This window comes from Crinia signifera, chromosome 3, assembly GCF_055691185.1.
Source record: "Crinia signifera chromosome 3, ASM5569118v1, whole genome shotgun sequence".
NCBI lineage: Eukaryota > Metazoa > Chordata > Amphibia > Anura > Myobatrachidae > Crinia > Crinia signifera.
Window position 1 is genome coordinate 68,292,013 of NC_139219.1, and position 22,354 is coordinate 68,314,366.

At 45.7% G+C, this 22,354-nt stretch overlaps 1 protein-coding gene across 1 annotated transcript in view; it reads left to right on the plus strand.

Annotated features, from left to right (window-relative positions):
- The first annotated feature begins 1,328 nt into the window (after nt 1-1,328).
- SNX5 (sorting nexin 5) overlaps nt 1,329-22,354 on the plus strand; it is a 54,442-nt gene continuing 33,416 nt past the window's right edge. The window contains exon 1 of the mRNA XM_083175954.1: nt 1,329-1,656. Within this exon, the coding sequence (XP_083032080.1) occupies nt 1,612-1,656 (45 nt within the window). The 5' untranslated portion in view covers nt 1,329-1,611. The remainder of the gene's footprint in view (nt 1,657-22,354) is intronic.

Here is a 22,354-nt window from a genome sequence, read left to right on the forward strand (position 1 = left end):
ATTGCACATGGAAAACACTGACATGGCTATGGTCGACAATGAAAAAGGTTGACATGAGTTTTTGAAGTGTTTTTTTTTTTCATTTTTTGAATGTTTTCATATTCATTCTCATGTGTCGACATGGACACCAATGAAGTGCCACACTTATGTCAACATTTACATGTGTTGACCTTTCTGTGTTGATTTTTTCTTGTGGCGATTTGCGTCACACCCCCCCACCCACAACCCCCACTCCCGCGATTCACGGCACACACACACACCTCCCCCGCGATTCTCGGCACCCCACCCAGTGACCCCCCTTCCCGTGATTCACGGCACACCCCCGCGACCCCCCCTCCCATGATTCGCCGCAACCCCCGCCCCGTAACCCCCCCTCCCGCGATTCACGGCACCCACCCCCGCGACCCCCTCTCCCGCAATTCTCGGCACCCCCCCGCGATTCGCGGCAGCTCCAGAATTAAATTGCACATGGAAAACACTGACATGGCTATGGTCGACAATGAAAAAGGTTGACATGAGTTTTTGAAGTGTTTTTTTTTTTCATTTTTTGAATGTTTTCATATTCATTCTCATGTGTCGACATGGACACCAATGAAGTGCCACACTTATGTCAACATTTACATGTGTTGACCTTTCTGTGTTGATTTTTTCTTGTGGCGATTCGCGTCACACCCCCCCCACCCCCCCCGCAACCCCCACTCCCGCGATTCACGGCACACACACACCCCCCCGCGATTCTCGGCACCCCACCCCGTGACCCCCCCTCCCGTGATTCACGGCACACCCCCTGCGACCCCCCCTACCATGATTCGCCGCAACCCCCGCCCCATCACCCCCCTCCCGCGATTTGTGGCAACCCACCCCGCGACCCTCCTCCCGTGATTCTCTGCAATCCCTCCCCTCCCGCGATTCGCAGCATCCACCCCCCCACAACCCCCCCCCCCCTCCTGCAATTCGCGGCACCCCCAGCGACCCCCCCTCCTGCAATTCACGGCACCCTCCGCGACCCCCCCCTTCCCTCGATTCGCGGACACCTAAGTTGCAATACAGGGCATCTTTCATACAATTCTAACCATATTTCTCATATACAAACGTTCACAAATTAAGGGGGCGCAGCCCCTTACGACGGTGTGAAGAGCGCCCGTAGGGCGCGATGAATCACCTAGTCACATAATAAACAGCTTCGGCCTCTCATCTGGAATCTGCTGCGTTGTCAATAAAGTTGTCGTTTGTAAAGTAAACTTTCTTTTAGCGGGCGTGGCCGCAGCACCAGGCAGAGAGAGTGAGATAGGCGGACACCGTGCTGCAGCGGGAGAAGCCTTCTTCAGTAGACACTCTTGTACTGTTGCTGCTGCGTGACGACGCGCCAGCCAAGCGCCTGACAGCACCCGACACAAGCTGCCAGTCGCAAGTGACTGCGGTGCAATGGCTTCTTTTATGGAGGCGTGGCTATACAGGCGTTGGGCGTGACTCTGGGGCACTGGGGGCGAGGTTTGCGCTTGGTTGTGAGACGGCTGCCGCTTGTCAGGAAGCTACGCTACCCCAGAATCGATTCCAGCAGCCAGTTCTCCCGGCAGGGTCTGCGTGACACACAGGCTGTGCAGCGGCGGCATGGCCTCTCAGACTCTGACAGCAGAGGAGACCGGCTCCTACAAGGTACAGACACCCTGATTCTTATTACTGGCTCACCTACGTTCGCTGTATGCAGCAGTGGGGCACTTCCTGATCCCAGATCTATGGCAGCAGCTCCCCGTGTCTTATGTGTGCTGTAGCATAGTACTCTGTATCTTCTCTCTGGAGTTTGCTCATTATTCTAGACGTGGTACAAACTAGCTATATGCACATACCTGGTCCTGTCATTTGCTGCAAGATGTTTTTTTTTTTTTATTTATTTCTTACTGTAATATTTATTATTATTATTATTATTAATAATATTGCAACTATATATAATTCATGATTTCAGTGAAACTTTTGCAAATGATCAGTCATGAGTGCAGTGTTTCTGCAAGTCTTTTATACATAATAATATTTTTATTTCTATAGCGCTCTTTTGCCAACCAGATTTGAATAAACTATTGCTCATGGTGACTAATAGGATACCCTTCTCTGTTTTGATGGAAAATCATTGGGTTTCAAAATACATCCTTGCATTCATAAAATAAATACAAAAATTGGCGTCATAAACCTATAATTTGTGCGCCATATGGTGCAAGACTTGGAAGTTTTGCCACCCAAGTATCAGATTAAACATCGTGATGCATTGGTCTCTAGCTTGTGCCTTTCTCCAAGATAACATTTTCCCCTGAGTTTTGCTACTTAATTTGTTAATTTTATTAGATTTTGGTTTCAAAGGAATTGGTATAAAGAACCAGGTTATGATGTGTATTTTAAGAAAGTCATATGGTGCAGCTAATATACTTACTGAACAAAAAACACCAGGATATTGGCACGATAACGCAGGTCCTGACTAAGTGTAAAATTGTCTACCTGGGTCCAAATTCTCAGGCCTCCACCCCATGCCATTTGCTACCATGGTTATTCCTAGACCTGACTCATGGAAGCCTCAGGTGTAAATGGCATGACCCGGGTCACGTTGACGTGAACCATGCCTTAAAGGAGCTGATTGGCATGCCCAGCAGTGATTAGTGATACCTAGTGTTCATTCTAGCACATGCTATCTTTGAAACCCATGCAGTTCCTCTTCCCTGCCTGTGGTGTCGCTGTCTGCTGTAGAGCTTCTAACACAGTGTGGTCTGTATATCAGCACTGATATGCAAACCAGACCTGTGCTAGAAACACCACAGCAGCCAGGGTAGAGGAACTGCATGGATTTTCAAAGATAGCGGGTGCTAGAATGAACACTAGATACCATCTGTGAAAGGTAACAATCCAGGAATCCGTCAGTGTGAAAGTGGTAAGTAACCTAAAACCCGTGTCTTAAGTTGGAGTCAAGTTTTGTGAAAGTGATATAGTGCTAGACCTAGGGGGTTATTCTGGTTGATATGCAAGGCTGCGAATTCACCAAACTCCACCCGGCGAATGCTGTGCTGCCCGCCTGCCTTTGCAGCGTGTGTTCCCACGCACAGGCTGCGAATGGATGTTTAACATAAACATCCATTTGAATGCTGCGGGGAACACCCGAATATTTCGATAGTCGCTGATCATCAAAAGATGTGGGAGGTACACGCATATAAAAGTGACTTTCAAGTCACTTACATATGCGTGCACGCTGGGATGGAAATGGATGGCAACTGACACCCAGTGATGTCAGCTGCCCGCCCCCCGCACCTGCGTCACAGCCTCATTACCATGAGAACGCCCAGCCATCTCATGGGAATGCCCATGAAACACTGGGCATTCTCATATGGTGATGGTGCTGGCCGGCGCCCCATACCCCTCTCCACCCCCCTGTCCGCTATGTTGGGTGTGTGCACCCGGCGAACAGAATGTTCGCTGTGGGTGCACTCACCCTCCGTATGCGCACTAACAAAACATCGGTCCCCGTGCGAACACAGACTAGCTGCGAATGGACCTGAATAAGGCCCAAAGTGCCAGCATTTTTGGCCCTGGGGCCCATTCATACCAGCAATAGACCCGGGTCGACCTGGGAAGCTGGTGTGAAAGGGGCCAACCCGGGAATGCCCCAGCATGCTCCCGGGACTGCATTCCCTGTGAAAGAGGTAAGTTGCAAATTCTTTGGCATGCCAGACAAGGCTGTTTGGTGCAAATTGATATACATTTTTATTTTATGTATTTTCAATGTATTCTCAATATGTGTTTTGTACACAAAGTTTACATTTATCATAAAACTGTAAAACCTTACTAGGGCTCATTTCAATTAGGTGCAGTCATATTCTGCCTGTGAGTATCTGTTGCTATATGCCGCAAATACGGAAGCTCCGCGCTGATTTTTGAACGCAGCCCTACTGAGCTTCAAACAACATTTGTCAAGTCTGAGTGAGATTGGGCTATAAGAGGTGCAAGTTCCGCTGTTGCCGCTGGAATTTCTGGAGCGTTGTAATGGCAACTCGCCACTAACTTAATTTATCCATTAGAATATTTTACGTTATTTGTAGTACAATAGAAAATATTGTACTACATCTCTAAACACTCAGTCAAATGTCAATAGACTATTAGAAAATCACTGTCATTATACAGTATAGTGTTTTGGAAAGCCTGTCTTGATTTCTGTATGTTTGTGATCATATTGTTAAAGTGTTAAACTTTGATATATTTTACATATTTATAAGTAAATTGATTATAGGTTATTAAAATATTGCTAGGTGTGGCTTGATGGCTGTTCCTCACTGGTCATGTGAGACATGCAGTGACCTAAGCAATTCACTGGTAATCCTTTATAAAAGATACAATGACTATTTCCTGCACAAACACTTTATAAATCTTCTGGGTATAGTTGCACAAATTATTTCATATAGATAGTTAAAAATGCACAAATTATTTCATATAGATAGTTAAAATATTAGGTACTTGTTTCCTATCTGGGCGCCCGTCGCGGGCATCGCGGGTACATTTATGCCTGCCCGCGACGCGACCGACGCGATGCCCGCGATTTTCCCATTGAAAACCATGTTAAACCTGAAAAATCGCGTCGGTCGCGTCGCGGCCGGCCATAAATGTACCCGCGATGCCCGCGACGCGATGCTCACGATTTCCCATAGGAATCAATGTTAAAAGCCGCGATGGACCCGATTTTACTGTTAAATGCCTCAATCCACCCGATTTGGCCATAGGAATCAATGTTAAATGGGCCACAGAGCCCATTAACCCTTAAATGTCCCCCCCATTTTTTGACGCCACCCCACGATCGACGCCAACCCGAAGCGTGGCGAGCGCAGCGAGCCCGCGAGGGGCGGCGGTACGCGTCCTCCGACCTTTTCATGCCCTACTATCCACTAGGGCGTGGTGTGAGAATATAATAGTGTGGCGAGCGCAGCGAGCCACCGAGCCCGAAGCGTGGCGAGCGGACGCGGATACCTTCACAATTATGTGCGTCCCCTCGCGGCCTTCACAGTGAAGGTATCCGCGTCCCCTCGCGGGGCTCGCTGCGCTCGCCACGCTTCGGGCTCGGTGGCTCGCTACGCTCGCCACACTATTATATTCTCACACCACGCCCTAGTGGATAGTAGGGCATGAAAAGGTCGGAGGACGCGTACCGCCGCCCCTCGCGGGCTCGCTGCGCTCGCCACGCTTCGGGTTGGCGTCGATCGTGGGGTGGCGTCAAAAATTGGGGGGGACATTTAAGGGTTAATTGGGCCTAATTCAGGGTTAATATGGCCAAATCGGGTCAATTGAGCCATTTAACAGTGAAATCGCGGTCAATCAGCCTTTTTAACATTGTTCCCTATGGGAAAATCGCGGTGATCGCGGTCATCGCGGGCATCGCGACCATCCAATTTTACCCGCGATGCCCGCGATGACCGCGATCACCGCGATTTTTACCCCCGATCACCGCGATTTTGATCGTGGGCGCCCAGATAGGAAACAAGTACCTAATATTATATAAAAAAACAACTAATTTTAGAATCCAAAAGAGGCAAAAAAAAAAGTCAGTGTAGTTGGATTTCCCATATTTGCTATTATTTTTATTTCGCCGGTGTACTGTTTTTATTACCTATTTGTACCATATTGGATTGCTTGGCATTGAGGAGATAAGCTGGGACAATTGAATGTGGTTAAATTCTGGGAATGTTTAAAGAATTTACTACAAGTTTTCACTGTAGATTCTTTCTGCTGACTTATACATTAGAGTTTTTTTTTATATCTACATACTATGTAGCAAAAATGGTGTATGTAGTGAAGCTTGTCCAGCATAAATACTCAATGATTTGTTACCTAATTAGACGGCAAAAATGTTTGAGGCAGTTCTGCCAAATGCACGCTTACAGTAGGAGCATTTTCGCAGCGAATTACCACACCGGGCCAATGCAATTAGCAGAGATCTAGACAAGCTTTATTCACATAGTCCACTTTTCGTTGCAGCTTAATGAGCTGTGAGGGAAAATTCCACACAAAAATAAAGCACCACTGGGGGTTAGCATGTGGGGAAAGCTCATTGATTCTCTATTTTCCATGGAACAAGTGAGTTTTTGCACATTAACCGCTGATTTTCAATTTAGGGATAAGGCTTCTTAATTGAGTAGCGTTTCCTTATGCGGAGGGGTTGGGATCGTTTTGTCTACAAACATTAGGTCGACATGGGTCTAGGTCGATGCAAGGAAAAGGTCAACATGGTGTTTTTCACTGTTTTTTTTTTTTTTCCCACCAAAATGTTGACATGGACACTGAAACGTAGCACTGCATCCCCTCACATTGCTTGCCATGCTTCGGGCACACTATTTTTTTTTCTCCCTCCACGCCCTAGTCAGGGCCGTCTTTTCGTATGGGCTTAATGGGCACTTGCCCAGGGGCCCCAGGTGTATAAGGGCCATATGCTGATTGCTGAGGATCCCCTTTTTCCAGGGATACCAGAATTTTGAAAATCGGCCCTGGGGAACTGGAGATATCGAACTTCAAAGCAGCAGTCCACATCTGACCTGTTAATTGCATTTGCCAGTATTTCTCAGGTTCTCTCTGACAGGGTTTTTCTAAGTATATTCCAAAAGCTGGGACTCTCCCCTTTCTGTCGGCACTAGCAGCTTGTCTCTAACCAGAGTATCAGCCTTCGAGCAGCCGATCCCTGCTCCAGCTCCAAACATCTGGTGTACAGATTTATATTTTTGTCAATGGATTGCTCTGGCTCCTGATCTCTGATCCCCAAGTTCCCAGCACCTCCTGAAAGTTGGGACTCTAGGTTTTTATGCTATTGAAGGCTAAGAACTCTATTTCCAGATAATGGCGATATCTGCAGTCAAAGAAGCTGCCCTTCCACCGGAAAAATTACGAATATTAAGCCCACTCCATTATCCAACCCTCCCCTGCATATAAAGCACCCCCTACCTCCCTGGAAGTCATTTACAAGGGACCCTTCATTCAGCTCAGTGCCCCCTTCCACACGTTAGTGTTCTCCCTCCCACCACCTGTGCCGTAAAGGTGTAATTAGCAGATGTTACTGCTCCAGGTCCTACATGTTGAATGGAAGATAGAGTACCCCCTGGCTGCTGCTGATAGCACCCCCCACCCCTAGGAGGGGAGAATGAGTACGGGCCCCAGTGCATTGCTTTGCCCAGGGGCCCACACTGCTGTTAAGATGGCCCTAGTGGATGGAAGAGCATTAAATACCGCCTGTCAGCACATGTCAGCTCAAAAAACCCATGTCGATCTTTTGACTGTCGACCTAATGACCTGTCAACCTAAAGCCATGTCGACCTAGACACATGTCAACCTAATTGGAGGTATGCACCCAGCAGGTGCACTCATTATCCAGACACATTTTAAAAGATCCACAAGTGGAGCTAATTATGTCACTTGTGATTCTGTGTGGAGACCTGGAAAATGTGCACTGTTGGGGGTACTTGAGGACCAGGGTTGGGAACCACTGCTGTAGACCAAATGACCGCATCCCATGCAGAGTGGTGCGTTAATTAGCTGCTCACTGAATAATGCCCCTAGTATAACTTTCTCAGCGCTCTATTAACTCTGGTTAAATTCCCAAAAAACGATATAGCAATGCACATGTGTGCACACGCTTTATGACAAGTATTCATTTCCCTTTTTGCTTGGATCGCTTTTTGCATTCTGTCAAGGAAAAAATAGAAAAGGGAAAGTATTATCTTAGTTGAGGCACTCCAAAGTATTCAAGGAAAGGAAGGAACTAAACTATGGCTCATCCCCTAAGGTTGTTAGAAAAAAAAAATGTCAGGACATATTTGCTTCCGGACTAAAACAAGAAAAAAAGTGGAGGGGAGTGAGGGGTAGTGGTTGGTGGTTTGTAGTGAAATTGTTTTTCTATTGCAAAACATAGTAGTCTTTGTTAATGGTACTTTAAAGAGAAATAAAATTCTTATCAAATTTAAAAAATGTTTACAGATTAATACAATGGGTGACATTTAATAGAATGCGATTTTTAGTAACTTTACAAAATCACCCATTCCGGGCAAAAAAAATAATGGGCGATTTTTTTTTTTTTTTTTTTTTTTTTTATTCCTGAGCATAACTAGCCCCGGGCTCATTGAGCCGGACCTGGTTCCAAAAATACGGGGGACAAAAAAAATCTGGGGTTTCCCCGTATTTTGAAACCAGCACCAACAGCCCCCGGTGTTATGACACTTTTTACATAAGGTCCCCCGGCCGAACCATGAGCACCATGGATGGTCAGCCTTGTCAGGGTCCCTGTGGGGGGGGGGGAGAGGGCTTTATTGGTGGGGTTCCCACTCCCCTAGGGACCCTGTCCAAGGCTGACCAGCCACGGTGCTCATGGTTCGGCCGCATGACCTTATGTAAAAAGTGTCCCCCGTCTGTGGCATGACACCGCCTGCTGTTGGAGCCCGGTGCTTGTTTCAAATTACAGGGGGACCCCCAAAATTTTTTTTGTCCCCCGTATTTTTGGAACCAGGTCCGGCTCAATGAGCCCAGGGCTGGTTATGCTCAGGAGGGGGGACCCCACGCCATTTATAAAAAAAAAAAAAAAATTCAATGATTCCTGCAGGTTTCTGCCCAATTCGCCTGTCAGAACCTGGTCTGCATGTGTGGCGATTTTTAGACACATTTTCCCGAATTTGCATCTCTCATTAAATATGCGATTTGTATACTTTTCAATGGGAGAACATCTCGATGCGAGTTCCGGTGTTACTAAAATCGCACCTTCAGAATGTGCGATTTCGCGGCAAAAACTGAAGTTTTTGCCGTTTTCGCATCTCATTAAATATGCGAATTCAGAATGGGATGGTTTTTTTTACTAAAAATCGCACAAATCACGTTTTCACATCTCATTTAGGGGGAAATTTACTAGAGGAAATTTGTAAAAAAAAATGGGTGTATTTGTATCCAGAAATACACTTATTTTTGGCATTTACTATCCCGAAAATACGGCAATTCGTAGTCGTATTGATGTGCTATCAATACGAATACGAATTGCCGTATTTTCGGGATAGTAAATGTCAAAAATAAGTGTATTTCTGGATACAAATACACCTATTTTTTACAAATTTCCTTTAGTAAATGTCACCCAAAAGCTCTATTTTGCCGATTTGATCTATGCGAGTAAGCGAGCCATGTGTATAAAAGTGGTGTCTTTAATATCAAAATAAACCTAATATCTTAATGGATTGCCTATTGCATATTCGCATGGTTCAGCCAGTGTTGTACATGGAGGTAGAACAAAAGGGTTATTGCTGTAGATCAGTGGTTCCTAACCTTTTTTCTCTCCCGTACCCCTTGATTAGGTTTTTCATTTATAATTACCCCTCCTCTCAATTTGAAATATCCACAGTACTTATGAGTGGAAGTGAGCAGTATGCGTGTCCTAATATTAGGGAGTACCCGTGGATTAGTATATGGTCAGGAATCAGGTCCGTCTTTGTCTGGCCGCTGGCTGTGTATTGTCCCCAGAGTTCCCGCTAATGCCTGTTGGATTAATGCTTCTTCCACCCATGTCCGTGTGGGGCAGATGTTCACAGGTAGCTCTCAGTGAATTGCTGTTTGGGCAAAAGCACGAGGAGATGCTGATGACGCTGCAGATGGAACTGGAAATGACACAACGTGGCTTGTTTCCATGTCAATGGTAGACTTAATTTGCCATTGGGAGACTTTTTCTTCTTCCGCCATTACCAATATTATTTCCAAGTACCCCCAACTGGTCTGCAGAGTACCCCAGGGGTACGAGAACCCCAGGTTGGGAACCACTGCTGTAGATGTTTGTTATTCGGATAACTTTTCACAGGTGAACATCTGGTATAGTCATTTAAACCATTTTATTTATGTTCTATGATATAATTTATATAGATGCATTTTCTGGCCCCGGTACTTGCGGTACTTGTTTTCTAGCACGGCGCTACCGATTTTGATTGTATCCATCGGCTCGGAAAAATCGTGTCCATCGCATGCCAACCAAATCGCATGCGATGCGATCGACCCGATTTTTACATTGAAATCAATGTAAAATGTTCCCTGAGACCCGATTTTACATTGATTTCAATGTAAAAAGCCCCAAAACCCCCCATTTTAATACCAAACCCCCCCCTCATGTTTCAAATGCCCCCCCCCCATTGTTAACGCCACCCCACTATTGACGCCAACCCGAAGTGTGGCGAGCGGTGGCGGTAGGCGTTCTCTGACTTTTTCATACCCCTACTATTCACGTCTGCGTGGAGTTTATTTTATATAGTGTGGCGAGCGGATGTGGATACCTTCAAAGGTATCAGCGTCCCCTCGCGGGCTTCACAGGTATCCGTGTCCCCTCGCGGGGCTCACTGCGCTCACCACACTATATAATATCAACTCCAAGCCGACTTGGCCCATTTCACATTGTCACCTATGTAAAATCGGGTTGATCGCGTTGATCGCATCGCGGGCCATTATAATGGCCCGCGACCGACGTGATCAACCCGATTTTCACTTTAAAAATAATTTAACATTGTTCCCTATGGGAAAATCAGGTTGATCGCAGTGGTTGCATCGCGGCCCCTTATTAGGGGCCGCGATGGACGCGATCAACCCGATTTTGTCTTTCACCATCAAATTAGCTGGTGATTGACACAAAATCGGGTCCATCGCGTTGATTGTATGCCTTAAGTGCCTTAACGTTAAGGCATACAATCAACGAGATGGGCGCCATGCTAGGAAACAAGTACCCTGGCCCCCTTCAGCGAACCGGCAATATGCCAGTTCACTGGTGTCATGTGGGAGCGGTGTGGAGCGTCATTGGGGGCAGGGAGGAAGCAGCGCTTTGAGCTGACACTTCTCCAAACACTGCCTCCTCCATCAGTGTGAATGGGAACCGGGTCGCTGGACCCGATTAACCCGTTCACATTGCACAGCAACCAGGCAACAAACTGGTAAGAGCCCTGCTTTTTTTTAATTTTTTAATTTTTTTTTACTGATTCCTAATGCCGGGTTGCTGGACCAGGTAAAGGCCCATACACACTGGGCGACTGAGCTGAAAGCCGCTTAAAACAGCAAGTTTGATCGGCTTTCAGCTCAAAGCCACCCAGTGTGTATGCCTGGCGATGAGAGGTGATGCACCCTTCCGCATCATCTCCGAGAAAGCCATTCATCTGCTGATATTATGTTTATTTATTAACAGTTTCTTATATAGCGCACACATATTCCGCAGCGCTTTACAGAGAATATTTGAACATTCACATCAATCTCTGCCCCAGTGGAGCTTACAATCTATATTCCCTACCACATGTACACACATTCATTCATTCTAGGGTTAATTTTGCTAGGCACCAAATAACTCTCCAGTATATTTTGGATTGTGGGAGGAAACCGGAGTACCCGGGGGAAACCCACGCAAGTACGGGGAGAATATACAAACTCTGCACAGTTAGGGCCATGGTGGGAATCAGACCCATGTCCTCAGTGCTGTGAGGCAATAATGTTAACCATTACACCATCCGTACTGCCCTTCGTGTTCAGCGTTATTGAATAAGCAAGAAATCCCATTCACCTCTCTAACCTTTCAGTATAAGGTATAGTTGTTTCCTCTTCTTGAATGGATTGAAACCCCCCCCCCCCCCCCCCCCCCCTCACAATACTTTCCTATTCCCCTTTCACATTTTACCACATCCTTGATGTGTTTATCTGGAGAGTGTACTTGGTTGAGCTAGTTATAAAATAATTAATTCTATGCACTATAATGATATGTAACCTGATCTTAAATAGGTGACCATACTAATACTAACTCTGGTGCCTAGAACCTCTTGTGCATCGTATTTTGACTGTAGTCCTAGGCCCACTTTGCTGCACTACTTTGCAAAGGGCCTGGTAGTGATGGCTGATGATTTAGCATCCCTGAGTTATCCTGGTGATTTTATTGACGATCAATAGGTTAACACGATATGGCCAGCAGGTACAAAAATGTTGACAGTATAGTGGTTTTTCTCACTCCCTGCATCTTTCAAAACCTGCGCAATTCCTCTTCCCTGCCTGGGGTGTCGCTGTCAGCTGTGGTGCATCTAGCACATGAACACTAACAGTGCATGGGTTCAATGGGTCTACATGAAAATGGTCAACACACAAATGGTCAATGTACCCAGGTGGGTTATTGCCTACAAGTAATATACTTATTGATGCATCATCTACAATTCAGTGGACTTGGAGCCACCTAGGAAGTTGGTAACAAAACTTGGGGCCTTATTCTGGTTCACTCCTTCTGGCAAATTCCTTGTTACAGATGTAGCCTGTCTTATTCAGGCAGGGGCTGGCAAAACGGAGATGGGCAGGCAGCCACCGAGAGACTGGGTCGCGTGTGCGCGTGAGACGCATATGCGTCCCTGTCCGCTGGAGCTCGTCAATAGGGGACGTTCTGGCGAGCGCCAGGCAAAGATGACCGGGGCTCCAACTGTAGATGGACAAAACCATGTGCACTGCAGGTGTGGTAGATGTTACTTGTGCAGATAGTTAGATTTGGGTGGGGTTTTACTTCAAAGTGAGATCTATATTGCAGGGTAAAAATAAAGGTACTTGTGAGTTATCCGGGCTGCCGATTTTTTTTCATTGCGCCCGAAATCGTGGGCATCGCGTCGGTCGTGGCCGTTATAAGGGGCCGCGACGCGATGCCCGTGATTTCCCATAGACAGTAATGTTAAAAGACACGATGGACCCGATTTCCCATAGACAGTAATGTTAAAAGACGCGATGGACCCGATTTCCCATAGACAACAATGTTAAAATAAAATGACAATGTGAAATTGGCCAATATGGGCATTTCACATTGGATATGTTTTAAAAAAAAAAATGTTTCATGGCCCCCCACCACCGTTAACGCCACCCCGCTATTGACACCAACCCGAAGCGTGGCGAGCGCAGCGAGCCCGCGTCCTCCGACCTTTTCATACCCCTACTATCCACTAGGGCGTGGAGTGAGAATAGAATAGTGTGGCGAGCGAAGCGTGGCGAGCCCCGTGAGGGGACGCGGACACCTGTGAAGCCCGCAAGGGCACGCGGATACCTGTGAAGGTATCCGCGTCCCCACGCGGGGCTCGCTGCGCTCGCCACGCTTCGGGCTCGGTGGCTCGCTGCGCTCGCCACACTATTCTATTCTCACTCCACGCCCTAGTGGATAGTAGGGGTATGAAAAGGTCAGAGGACGCGTACCGCCGCCCCTCGCAGGCTCGCTGCGCTCGCCACGCTTCGGGTTGGCGTCAATAGCGGGGTGACGTTAACGGTGGTGGGGGGCCATGAAACATTTTTTTTAAAAACATATCCAATGTGAAATGCCCATATTGGCCAATTTCACATTGTCATTTTATTTTAACATTGTTGTCTATGGGAAATCGGGTCCATCGCGTCTTTTAACATTACTGTCTATGGGAAATCGGGTCGGTCGGGTGTCCTTAAGTTAACTAAACTTAAGGACAAAATCAGCAGCCCGGATAACTCACAAGTACCAAAATAAAGCAGTCAGTATTTTCCCTGCACAGAAACAAAATAACACCCAAATCTAATTCTCTGCACATTTTACATCTGCCCCCCTGCAGTGCACATGGTTTGGTCCATCTAAGAAGGAATTTGCCAGAAGGAGTGAACCAGAATAAGGCCTTTAGTACTGTTGGGCAGTCATACATATAAAACAAGTACAAACAATAGTGACTGCTCAAGTGTACCGAGTACTCACAACAGACCGTGAGAGGTCACTGTGCCTGATAGAGGTTAATTCGCAAAGCGCGTGTGGTTTGCTAATGGACAAAACCATGTGCACAGCAGGTGGGGTTGATGTAACATGTGCAGAAAGATTTCGATTTGGGTGGGGTTTGTATTTCAAACTGATATCTATTTGGCAAAAATAAAGTAGTCCGTATTTACCCTGCACTTAAACAAAAGAACTCTCCCAAATCTAACACTCTCTGCGCATGTAACATCTGCCCCACCTGCAGTGCACATGTTTTTTGTCCATTAGCAAACCAATGCCCCTTTCAGACCGCACATTTTACCCGTTATTTTGCAGTTTTTTTACAGTTTTAAAATGGTAATTTATGCAGTCTGAAAGGTGCAGAGTGAATTTACCGGTTCTATTGAACTGGTATTTCACACCCGTTTTTTTTTCCATCCATTGTTTCCTATGAGTTAAAACGGGTTCAGTGTTGTGAAGGAACAAAAATTGCACTGAATTACCGTTTAAGGGCAAAAACTGCACTGAAATACCATTTAAAGACATGCGGTGTGAAAGGGGTTTTAGCTGGCAGACCCGTTTTTAGAAACTTTTTAAAATACCTGGTCAAAGCTACTTTTGCGGTCTGAAATCAGCATTAATGTGCTTATTGGATTGACATAAATAAAGCCAATTTCCAATCTTATCGATGTCCAATTTCTGGCAAAAATTTTGTTTTAATAGATAGGTTAACTGTATGTGTCATAGAGAATGCAGGAGCCAAACTGGCAAGATCACAACTGGATAAAATACAAATACTTCAGTTGGGTGCAGCCTGCAGGGAAGTATCTCAACAGCTGGAGGCTTTTCTGTGAAGCCTCCCTGATCTGGTGCATTCCCTGTGACGGATACACCAGTCTTTGCCTGATTACAGTAGTACATTGATTTGCTTGGCAGGAGTCAAAATAAGGAGGTGATTTACTTCAGGTGTAAGTATCAAACTGATAATATAGATGGGGGTCTTTTTTTTTTTTAACTGTATAGTTTTCAAAACCAATATTTATTAAAAAATCTACTTGGATTTAAAAAACAAAAACCTTCAAATAAATGATTAACAGCAGAAGGATTAACATGACCATGAAATGGTGAACAAACCGTTACATAGTATAGTAATTGGGTTGTCCATGACATATAAACACTGCAAAAATCACTGGTAAAATGATGTGGCAACCATTTTCCCTGTGATTTCTCCCTTCTGCAGTAAACACCCAACAGTAGTATGGTGGGTTACATATTTTTGGAGACTTTCACGTGTAAAGGAGAGTGATAGTGCCAAAGTCTACTCACCTGCTCTGGCCTCTACAGAGAGGAGGGAGACTGCACACTGCGTGCTGTATAATGTGTATGCCATGCGTGCTGTATAATGTGTTTGCCATTTAACCAAAGTTGGGGTATGCAAAATTAGTATTCTGGAACTCAGTAAACTTCTATTTCAAAGTTTCTTTGAGAGGAAGTGATTAATGTAGAAAGGGGTTGGGCAGAGCGAGCTTTTAGACTTTAAGGGATGGTATTTTATCCCGGGTCATGACTGACGATCTGGCCCGACTGCTGTGACCCTGGTCTGTTTTTGATTTGTTCGACCGTAGATTGCCAGGCGCAATTAAATGTCCTGCCTACGGTCAGCGAAAAGGGGGCATGTCCGCGTAAAAGGCAGTGAATTGTCGATATTCGGCCACGATCGCAACAATTCACGTCCAAAATCATCAAAACGGGGCCTACTGCTTTTTTTAAAGTCGTGCCCATTCTGTCGATCTGCCTCTTCAATGCTGTCGGGAAAGACGGCATTGAATAGGTGGTAGCCACTATTTCCCTTGTCGCAAATTGTGGCTGGGATTGAATACCCCCCATAGTATATATTTTTTTTGGTACTTGTTTCCTAGCACGGCGCCCACGATATTAAGTTGTACGACATAAAATCGCATCGCATGCTATACACCCGATGCGATTTAAAATTGTATAAGCCCCTATACGATTTTTAATTGTATAAGCACCCTAATGGGGGCTTACAATGTTTAAATGCACCCCCACTATCAACGCCACCCCGAAGCGTGGCGAGCGCAGCGGTATGCGTCCTCTGACCTTTTCATACCCCCACTATCCACGTCGGCGTGGAGTTGATTTCATATAGTGTGGCGAGCGCAGCGAGCCACCGAGCCCGAAGCGTGGCGAGTGCACGCGTATTACTTTACATGTATTCCGCATCCCCTCGCGGGGCTCGCTGCGCTCGCCACACTATATAAGATCAACTCCACGCCGACCTGGATAGTGAGGGTATGAAAAGGTCGGAGGACGCGTACCACGCCCCTTTGGGTTGGCGTTGGTAGTGGGGGTGCCGTTGGGGGTGCTTTTAACATACTAAGCACCCATTACGGTTAATTATCTTATGGGGGCACATTTAACATTGAAAACACCCATTAGGGTGCTTATACAATTTTAAATCGCATACCATTGTATATGCCATACAATGCGATGGTATACAATTTAAAATTGTATAACATCGGCTGCCATCGTGTAACATCGCATCCCGTACCATCGTATGCCTTATGGTCTGCGATGCGATGGGCGCCGTGCTAGGAAACAAGTACTTTTTTTTTTTTTTTTACCTGCTAGTCGCACAACATGTAGTAGTATACATTTAAAGATACAGAATCCTAGACTGATGTTCAGTCAACATATATTGTAGACTTTGTGCAGAGACCCTAAATATGAGACTAAATCCTAATATTGTAAACGTTTGTGGTAGTTTATAAGTATGTTTTGTCCTCTCACTAAAAGAAAACCGGGGAAAAGTATTTCCTTGGCCTTATGTGAATATGTGCTTTTTGATACATTTATATGCCACAAAACTTTGGGTAAAGAATTAGAACTTCCACATTTGGGGGAGAGTTTGTAACATATCCTACTGCCTAAATCAGGCATTCCCAACCACGGTCCTCAAGGCACACCAACAGTGCAGGTTTTGTAAAAAGTGGTACATACAGTAAGTGCCAATGCTCAGTGTCAGGCCCCCTACCCTTAAGGCCCCCATACATTAGTCCGACTTGTCCTAGGGACAAGTCGGACCTGATTTCACCCTGCAGTTCCCCGGGAGGGGGACACACGATTAGGCACTTGATGTGCCAAGGTTTGCATATGATAAATCGCATGGATTTATCATATGCAGTCCCCGGGGAGCTGCAGGAGGAGGGAGCCGGGCGGGGGATGCCGGCTAATAGAGAGCAGAGCAGGGGGAGGCTGCATAGGGAGCCGGGCAGGAGGAGGCTGTTGTGGTGGGGTGACACCGGGAGCAGGGCGTCGGGCAGGGAGGATGACGCTGGCTGCCGGGCAGCGGCGGGAGCCGGCCCGGGAGGAACAGATAACTTGGAGAGAAAAAAAAGCCCATACAGATGACTAGCAAGCCATTGATTGGCTGAGACCTCTCTCTCTTTGGCTGAGAGAGGTCTCAGCCAAACAATGGCTTGCTAGTCATCTGTATGTTTTTTTTTTTCCTCCAAGGTATCTGTTCCTCCCGGGCCGGCTCCCGCCGCTGCCCGGCAGCCAGCGTCATCCTCCTTGCCCGGCGCCCTGCTCCCGGTGTCACCCCACCGCAACAGTTTCAAGTGCCTCCTGCCTGGCTCCCTATGCAGCCTCCCCCTGCCCGGCTCTCAATAGCCGGCATCCCCTGCTCGGCTCTCAATAGCCGGCATCCCCCGCATGGCTCCGGGGCTGGGCTGCACATAAGATTTAGCAAATCTTATGTGCAGCCCGTCCGACCTCCCGATCCGATGCGCACGGGACCGCGCATCGGATCGGACAGGGTGTCTGCTAGTGCGATTTGGGCCGATTTCATGGCCCGATTTCATCCGAATCGGGTGAAATCGTGCCCAAATCGCATAGTGTATGGGGGCCTTTACCCTTCCAGCATCCTGCAGCTCTCATCCCTGCCTGCAGTGCGGGAGCTCCTGCTGGCAGTCTAGGTGCGGGCTCTGGTGCCTGATCCCCTCTCTATACCTCTAAGAGGTCACTGCCCAGCGCATCTCCGGGATTGCTTTCACAACGCAAACCTGCTTTAGACCAGGTAATTACATGCGATGTGAAAGGGGTTAAACTTGCTCTGACCCGTTTTAAAAAACATGTTAAATACCTGGTCTAAGCAGGTTTTGCGGTGTGAAAGCAGCATTGTTGGCATATTTCCTGTTTGTGGACTGGATGAAGAGAAGTTGAATCCTGCTTAGAAATGAATGAAGGATGCAATCAGAGTTGTCCTTTTTTTTAAAGTTTCTTTTTATTTTGTTTTTAAAAACCCTTTATGGTCTTTGTGGGCAGTACGGATGGTGTAGTGGTTAGCATTACTACCTCACAGCACTGAGGTCATGGGTTCGATTCCCATCATGTCACTAACTGTGGAGTTTATATATTCTCCCCGTACTTGCATGGGTTTCCTCCGGGTACTCCGGTTTCCTCCTACAATTCAAAAATATACAGGTAGTTTAATTGGCTCCCAACAAAATTAACCCTAGTATGTCTGTGTGCGTGTACATGTGGTGGGGAATATAGACTGTAAGCTCCACTGGGGCAGGGACTGATGTGAATGTTCAAATATCCTCTGTAAAGCGCTGCGTAATATGTGTGCGCTATATAAGAAACTGCTAATAAATAAATAGTTTGTGATTTGTACATAAGCAGGAATACATTGAGCAGTTGCATGCAGTCAGTATCAACAATGAGCTCACTTTTTCAAATGCAAAAAATAGTTATCGGGACAAGGAAATGGAATTGGGGAAAATAGTGTGTGTGTGTGTGTGTGTGGTTGGGGTAGTTGGACATGGGATCATAGATATAAGAATTTGGAACAGGACTATGTGGAAAGGGAATATGGAAAGATGTATGGGAGGAAGCAATGTGTCGGAGGTGTACCTAACTGAGGAAGTATAATATGGAAGGTTGAAGCGAGGGTGAGAAAGGTGGCCCATCCTGTCGCACATGGGTCGGTTGGTGCGGTGTAGGTATAGGTGTCATGTTTTGGTGGTGCATATGTGAAAAAGCCACAGAGCCCAGACTAACGTACAATAGCCCTGGTCATGAGGATCTTTAAGGAGCCCATACACGCTCCGTTCCTGCTCCGGCCGTTTTGTACTCTGAGATGCGCGCTCCCGCATGGCATGCGATGCGATACGATTTGTACTTTAAAAGTACAAAACGGACGCCCAGAACGGAGCGTGTATGGGCTCCTTAAGTCATATTTTTCACTGCAGCAATGTGCCAGATTTGGTAGGGTCTTATGGAATAGATTTTTTTTTGTTGCGAGCTATCCATTTTTAGCAGCTACCAGAATATAGCTTCTTAGAGAATCTGGAAAGAACAGGGGGGAGGGTAACACAAAAGAAAAACAAACAAATTAAGTATTTCTAAGGGTGTGGACCGAGGACCAAAAATCATCTAGAATCTGGATACCTATATATTTTTTACTACATTCCTTTTGGAGATCAGACTTTAGTGAATAGTTTAAGTCAGTGGTTCCCAAACTGTGTGCCATGGCTCCCTGGGGTGCCTCGGAACACTTGCAGGGGTGCCACAGGTTGGTGGTCCAGAACCAATTCAAATTATTTATGATCAATTATTTATGGACAAAACCAGTGCTGGTGGCTGCTAATCATAAAACATTTGTACAAACAGAAACAAAGCATGCCCTTTACCACATAACTGACCCTAAGAAGCACATATAAACACAATCTACTTCATTTTATATATATTTTTTGGGGCCTAGGGGTGCCGTGGACAAATTCTCATACTCTAGGGTGCCGTGATTCGAAAAAGATTGGGAACCCCTGGTTTAAGTGTTTATAAATAAAAAATAACAACACCATACCATCGCCGATAAACGTGACTTCATCTAGTGCATTAAATCATATCTATTTTCACAAGCTGTGACACAACTCACTTTTTTGTGTTTTGAGATACTTTCAGCTCCAAATCTGCTAGTTTGTATGGCCAGGAGCGTTGATGACACACCTAATCACTGGCAGTCAGCTGTTGAAAAGTGGAAAAAGAAATGGGTTTGGGTGGTGCGCTATCAACAGCAGCTGGTACTGGATTGTCAAGCCCAAATGGTAGATAGGAAAAAAGAAGAATAGTGTACCAGCGCTGGCTGTGCAAATATATATAGACCAGACGGTTTCTCAAAAAAATTATTACAATTTATTATACATGAATATAAAAACAAATAAAATAAAAACACATTAAATGAAATTATATATAGCTAGAGAGCACAATATGTTTTGTCCATATGATCTGGAACTCCACAATTAGTGGCTTTACTGAATGAAATTTCAGAAGAGGAGTATATTACCATCTGATGTGTAGCTGGTTGTTATGCCAGGAGGGGGTGTGATGATGTAGTCCCGATATAAAGTTCCCTTGTAGGAAATAAATGATCTCCCTATTCAGCATCTTCTCCTTTAACGCTGGAATATGTTTAGGAATTTTGCAGAAATCCCATTAATTGTAATCCAATTTGGTCAGGAGGTCCTGGACGTCATTGGGAGTGGGACATCACTTTATATGGCAGATGGATATTTTCATTCAAAGTAGCTCAACGCGTTTCCCCGGATGTTTACTGTCCGGCTTCCTCAGGAGCAAGTGTTGGAAAGTGGTTCACTGTCCGTGAAAGTCGCTGGGCTGGGTGAAAATCGCTCAGTGTGTATGCATTAACGTTTTTTTTTTGGACCATGAATTTTCACATCTCCGCTCCTCATACACGCTAGGCAAAAATGCCCAGTGTGTATGCACCTCAATTTAAAGTGCTTTGGACTATGGAAAGATTGCTGTGGTCAGATCGGGTGATTTGAGTTATAAGGAACTGCTCATTTCCTGGGACATCGCACCCAACAGTCTGTAGAGTGTACAGAGGGAGGGTGCATGAATCAAAAAATATGCAGTGAGCATCAGTTCTATGGGCAAAAACACCTCGTCAATGAGAGCGGTTAGAAGAGAACTGGCCAGGCAGCAGTTGTCTCTAGAAGAAAACAACATTGAAGTTGATGTGGTACAGGCACATGTTATCTCAAGCTTCTCCGGTGGCTTCCATAGTAACCAGAAGTCATTAAGGAGCAGGAGGTTAAATCTGTCTATCACCTGCCTGGTTTCATAGACTAGCTTTTGAATAATTTGCTCCGAGCGGGCTTACTAGTTTCCTATATAAGGTAAACATTACAGGTCATTATGATGAATAATAAAAATGTTTGCTTGGCAATTTTAACACCAATAATAAATGTATGACAAAACTATAAAGTGTTCAAAGGAAATGGGTACCTATCCAAAAACCATACAGGAATCTTTTTATATAGCCTCTTTATACGAGTCCTTGCTTAGCACCTGGTATTATCACAGGGGGCTACATATCCTTGCAAGCCTTGCCACAGGCTTAGCATTCCCTAACCGTAAAAATTTGCAGGGAATACATGGGGGTGTAGTTCCAGCACTGTTGAATTACCTCAGTCTACCTACCCTGTATTATTAGATACGTAGGACGTTGAAATAAAAATTAAATTGGAAACCACAAAAGAGGCTACATAATCCTTAAAAAAATACTTGTTTGTTTTGGAGGAACTAGTGTTAAGACATATGGGAGGTACATAAACAGTAGAGGTATTTCTGTCAATCATAGATTGGATGGTGACCTTTATATGCTAAAGGGTGCTTCAGGTCCATTGAACTTGGCAAGTTAAAATGTTCTGTTATGTAAAGAGCTGAAAGACTGTTCTGAGTATGAACAGAATGCCAATGGAGTGGTACGCAAGGATGTTAAGACAAATTGGTTTCATTAATGTGATTTAACCAATTTATCTGAACCAATTTTGCCATTTCCTTGCTTTTGGGACTAAATGCTTGATTGACATTTGCTCCCATACTGTACATTACCAGATTTTAGCTTCAGTCAGAAAACTGTAATTTATAATCTTATAGCGTATATCTGGCTTTCGTTCTTTGTAAGAATAATCATAAGCTTGTCCCAAGCATGTTTAAATTGGTCTACTGATTTAGGGGGATATTCAATCTCCAGCGAGCACCTCCCATCGGGGAGATGCCCGCCGGGCCCTATTCAATGCTGTCTTCCCCGACAGCATTGAGCAGGGTATCTCAGCAGAACGAGCCCGACATCACTAGCTGTCGGGCTCGTTCTGCCGAGAACAGCCGGGAAGTGACGAGCTGCCGGCTGCAGCTCGCCTCTTCCCGGCCGCAACTCGCCGCCACGCCCCCTTTTCCGCTCCCCGGCAGGCGGGACATTGAATCCCGCCTGCGTGTTCTCGGTCGAGCTGACCGAGAACGGGACTGGGTCACGGCGGTTGCGCAAGCTCGACTGCCGTGACCCTGACATTGAATACCCCCCTTACCCTCCACTACCTATGGCAGGTTGTCTACTTGTTCTCTACACTTTCTGTAAAGTCATTTTTCCTCAAATTTCCCCTGAACCTACCTCTGTCCAGTTTGTCTATGGCCCTTATTTAGATTTGATCGCAGTACAAATTTGTTCTCAAAATGGACAAAAAAATGTACACTGCAGGTGGGGCAGATGTAACATGTGCAGAGAGAGTTAGATTTGGG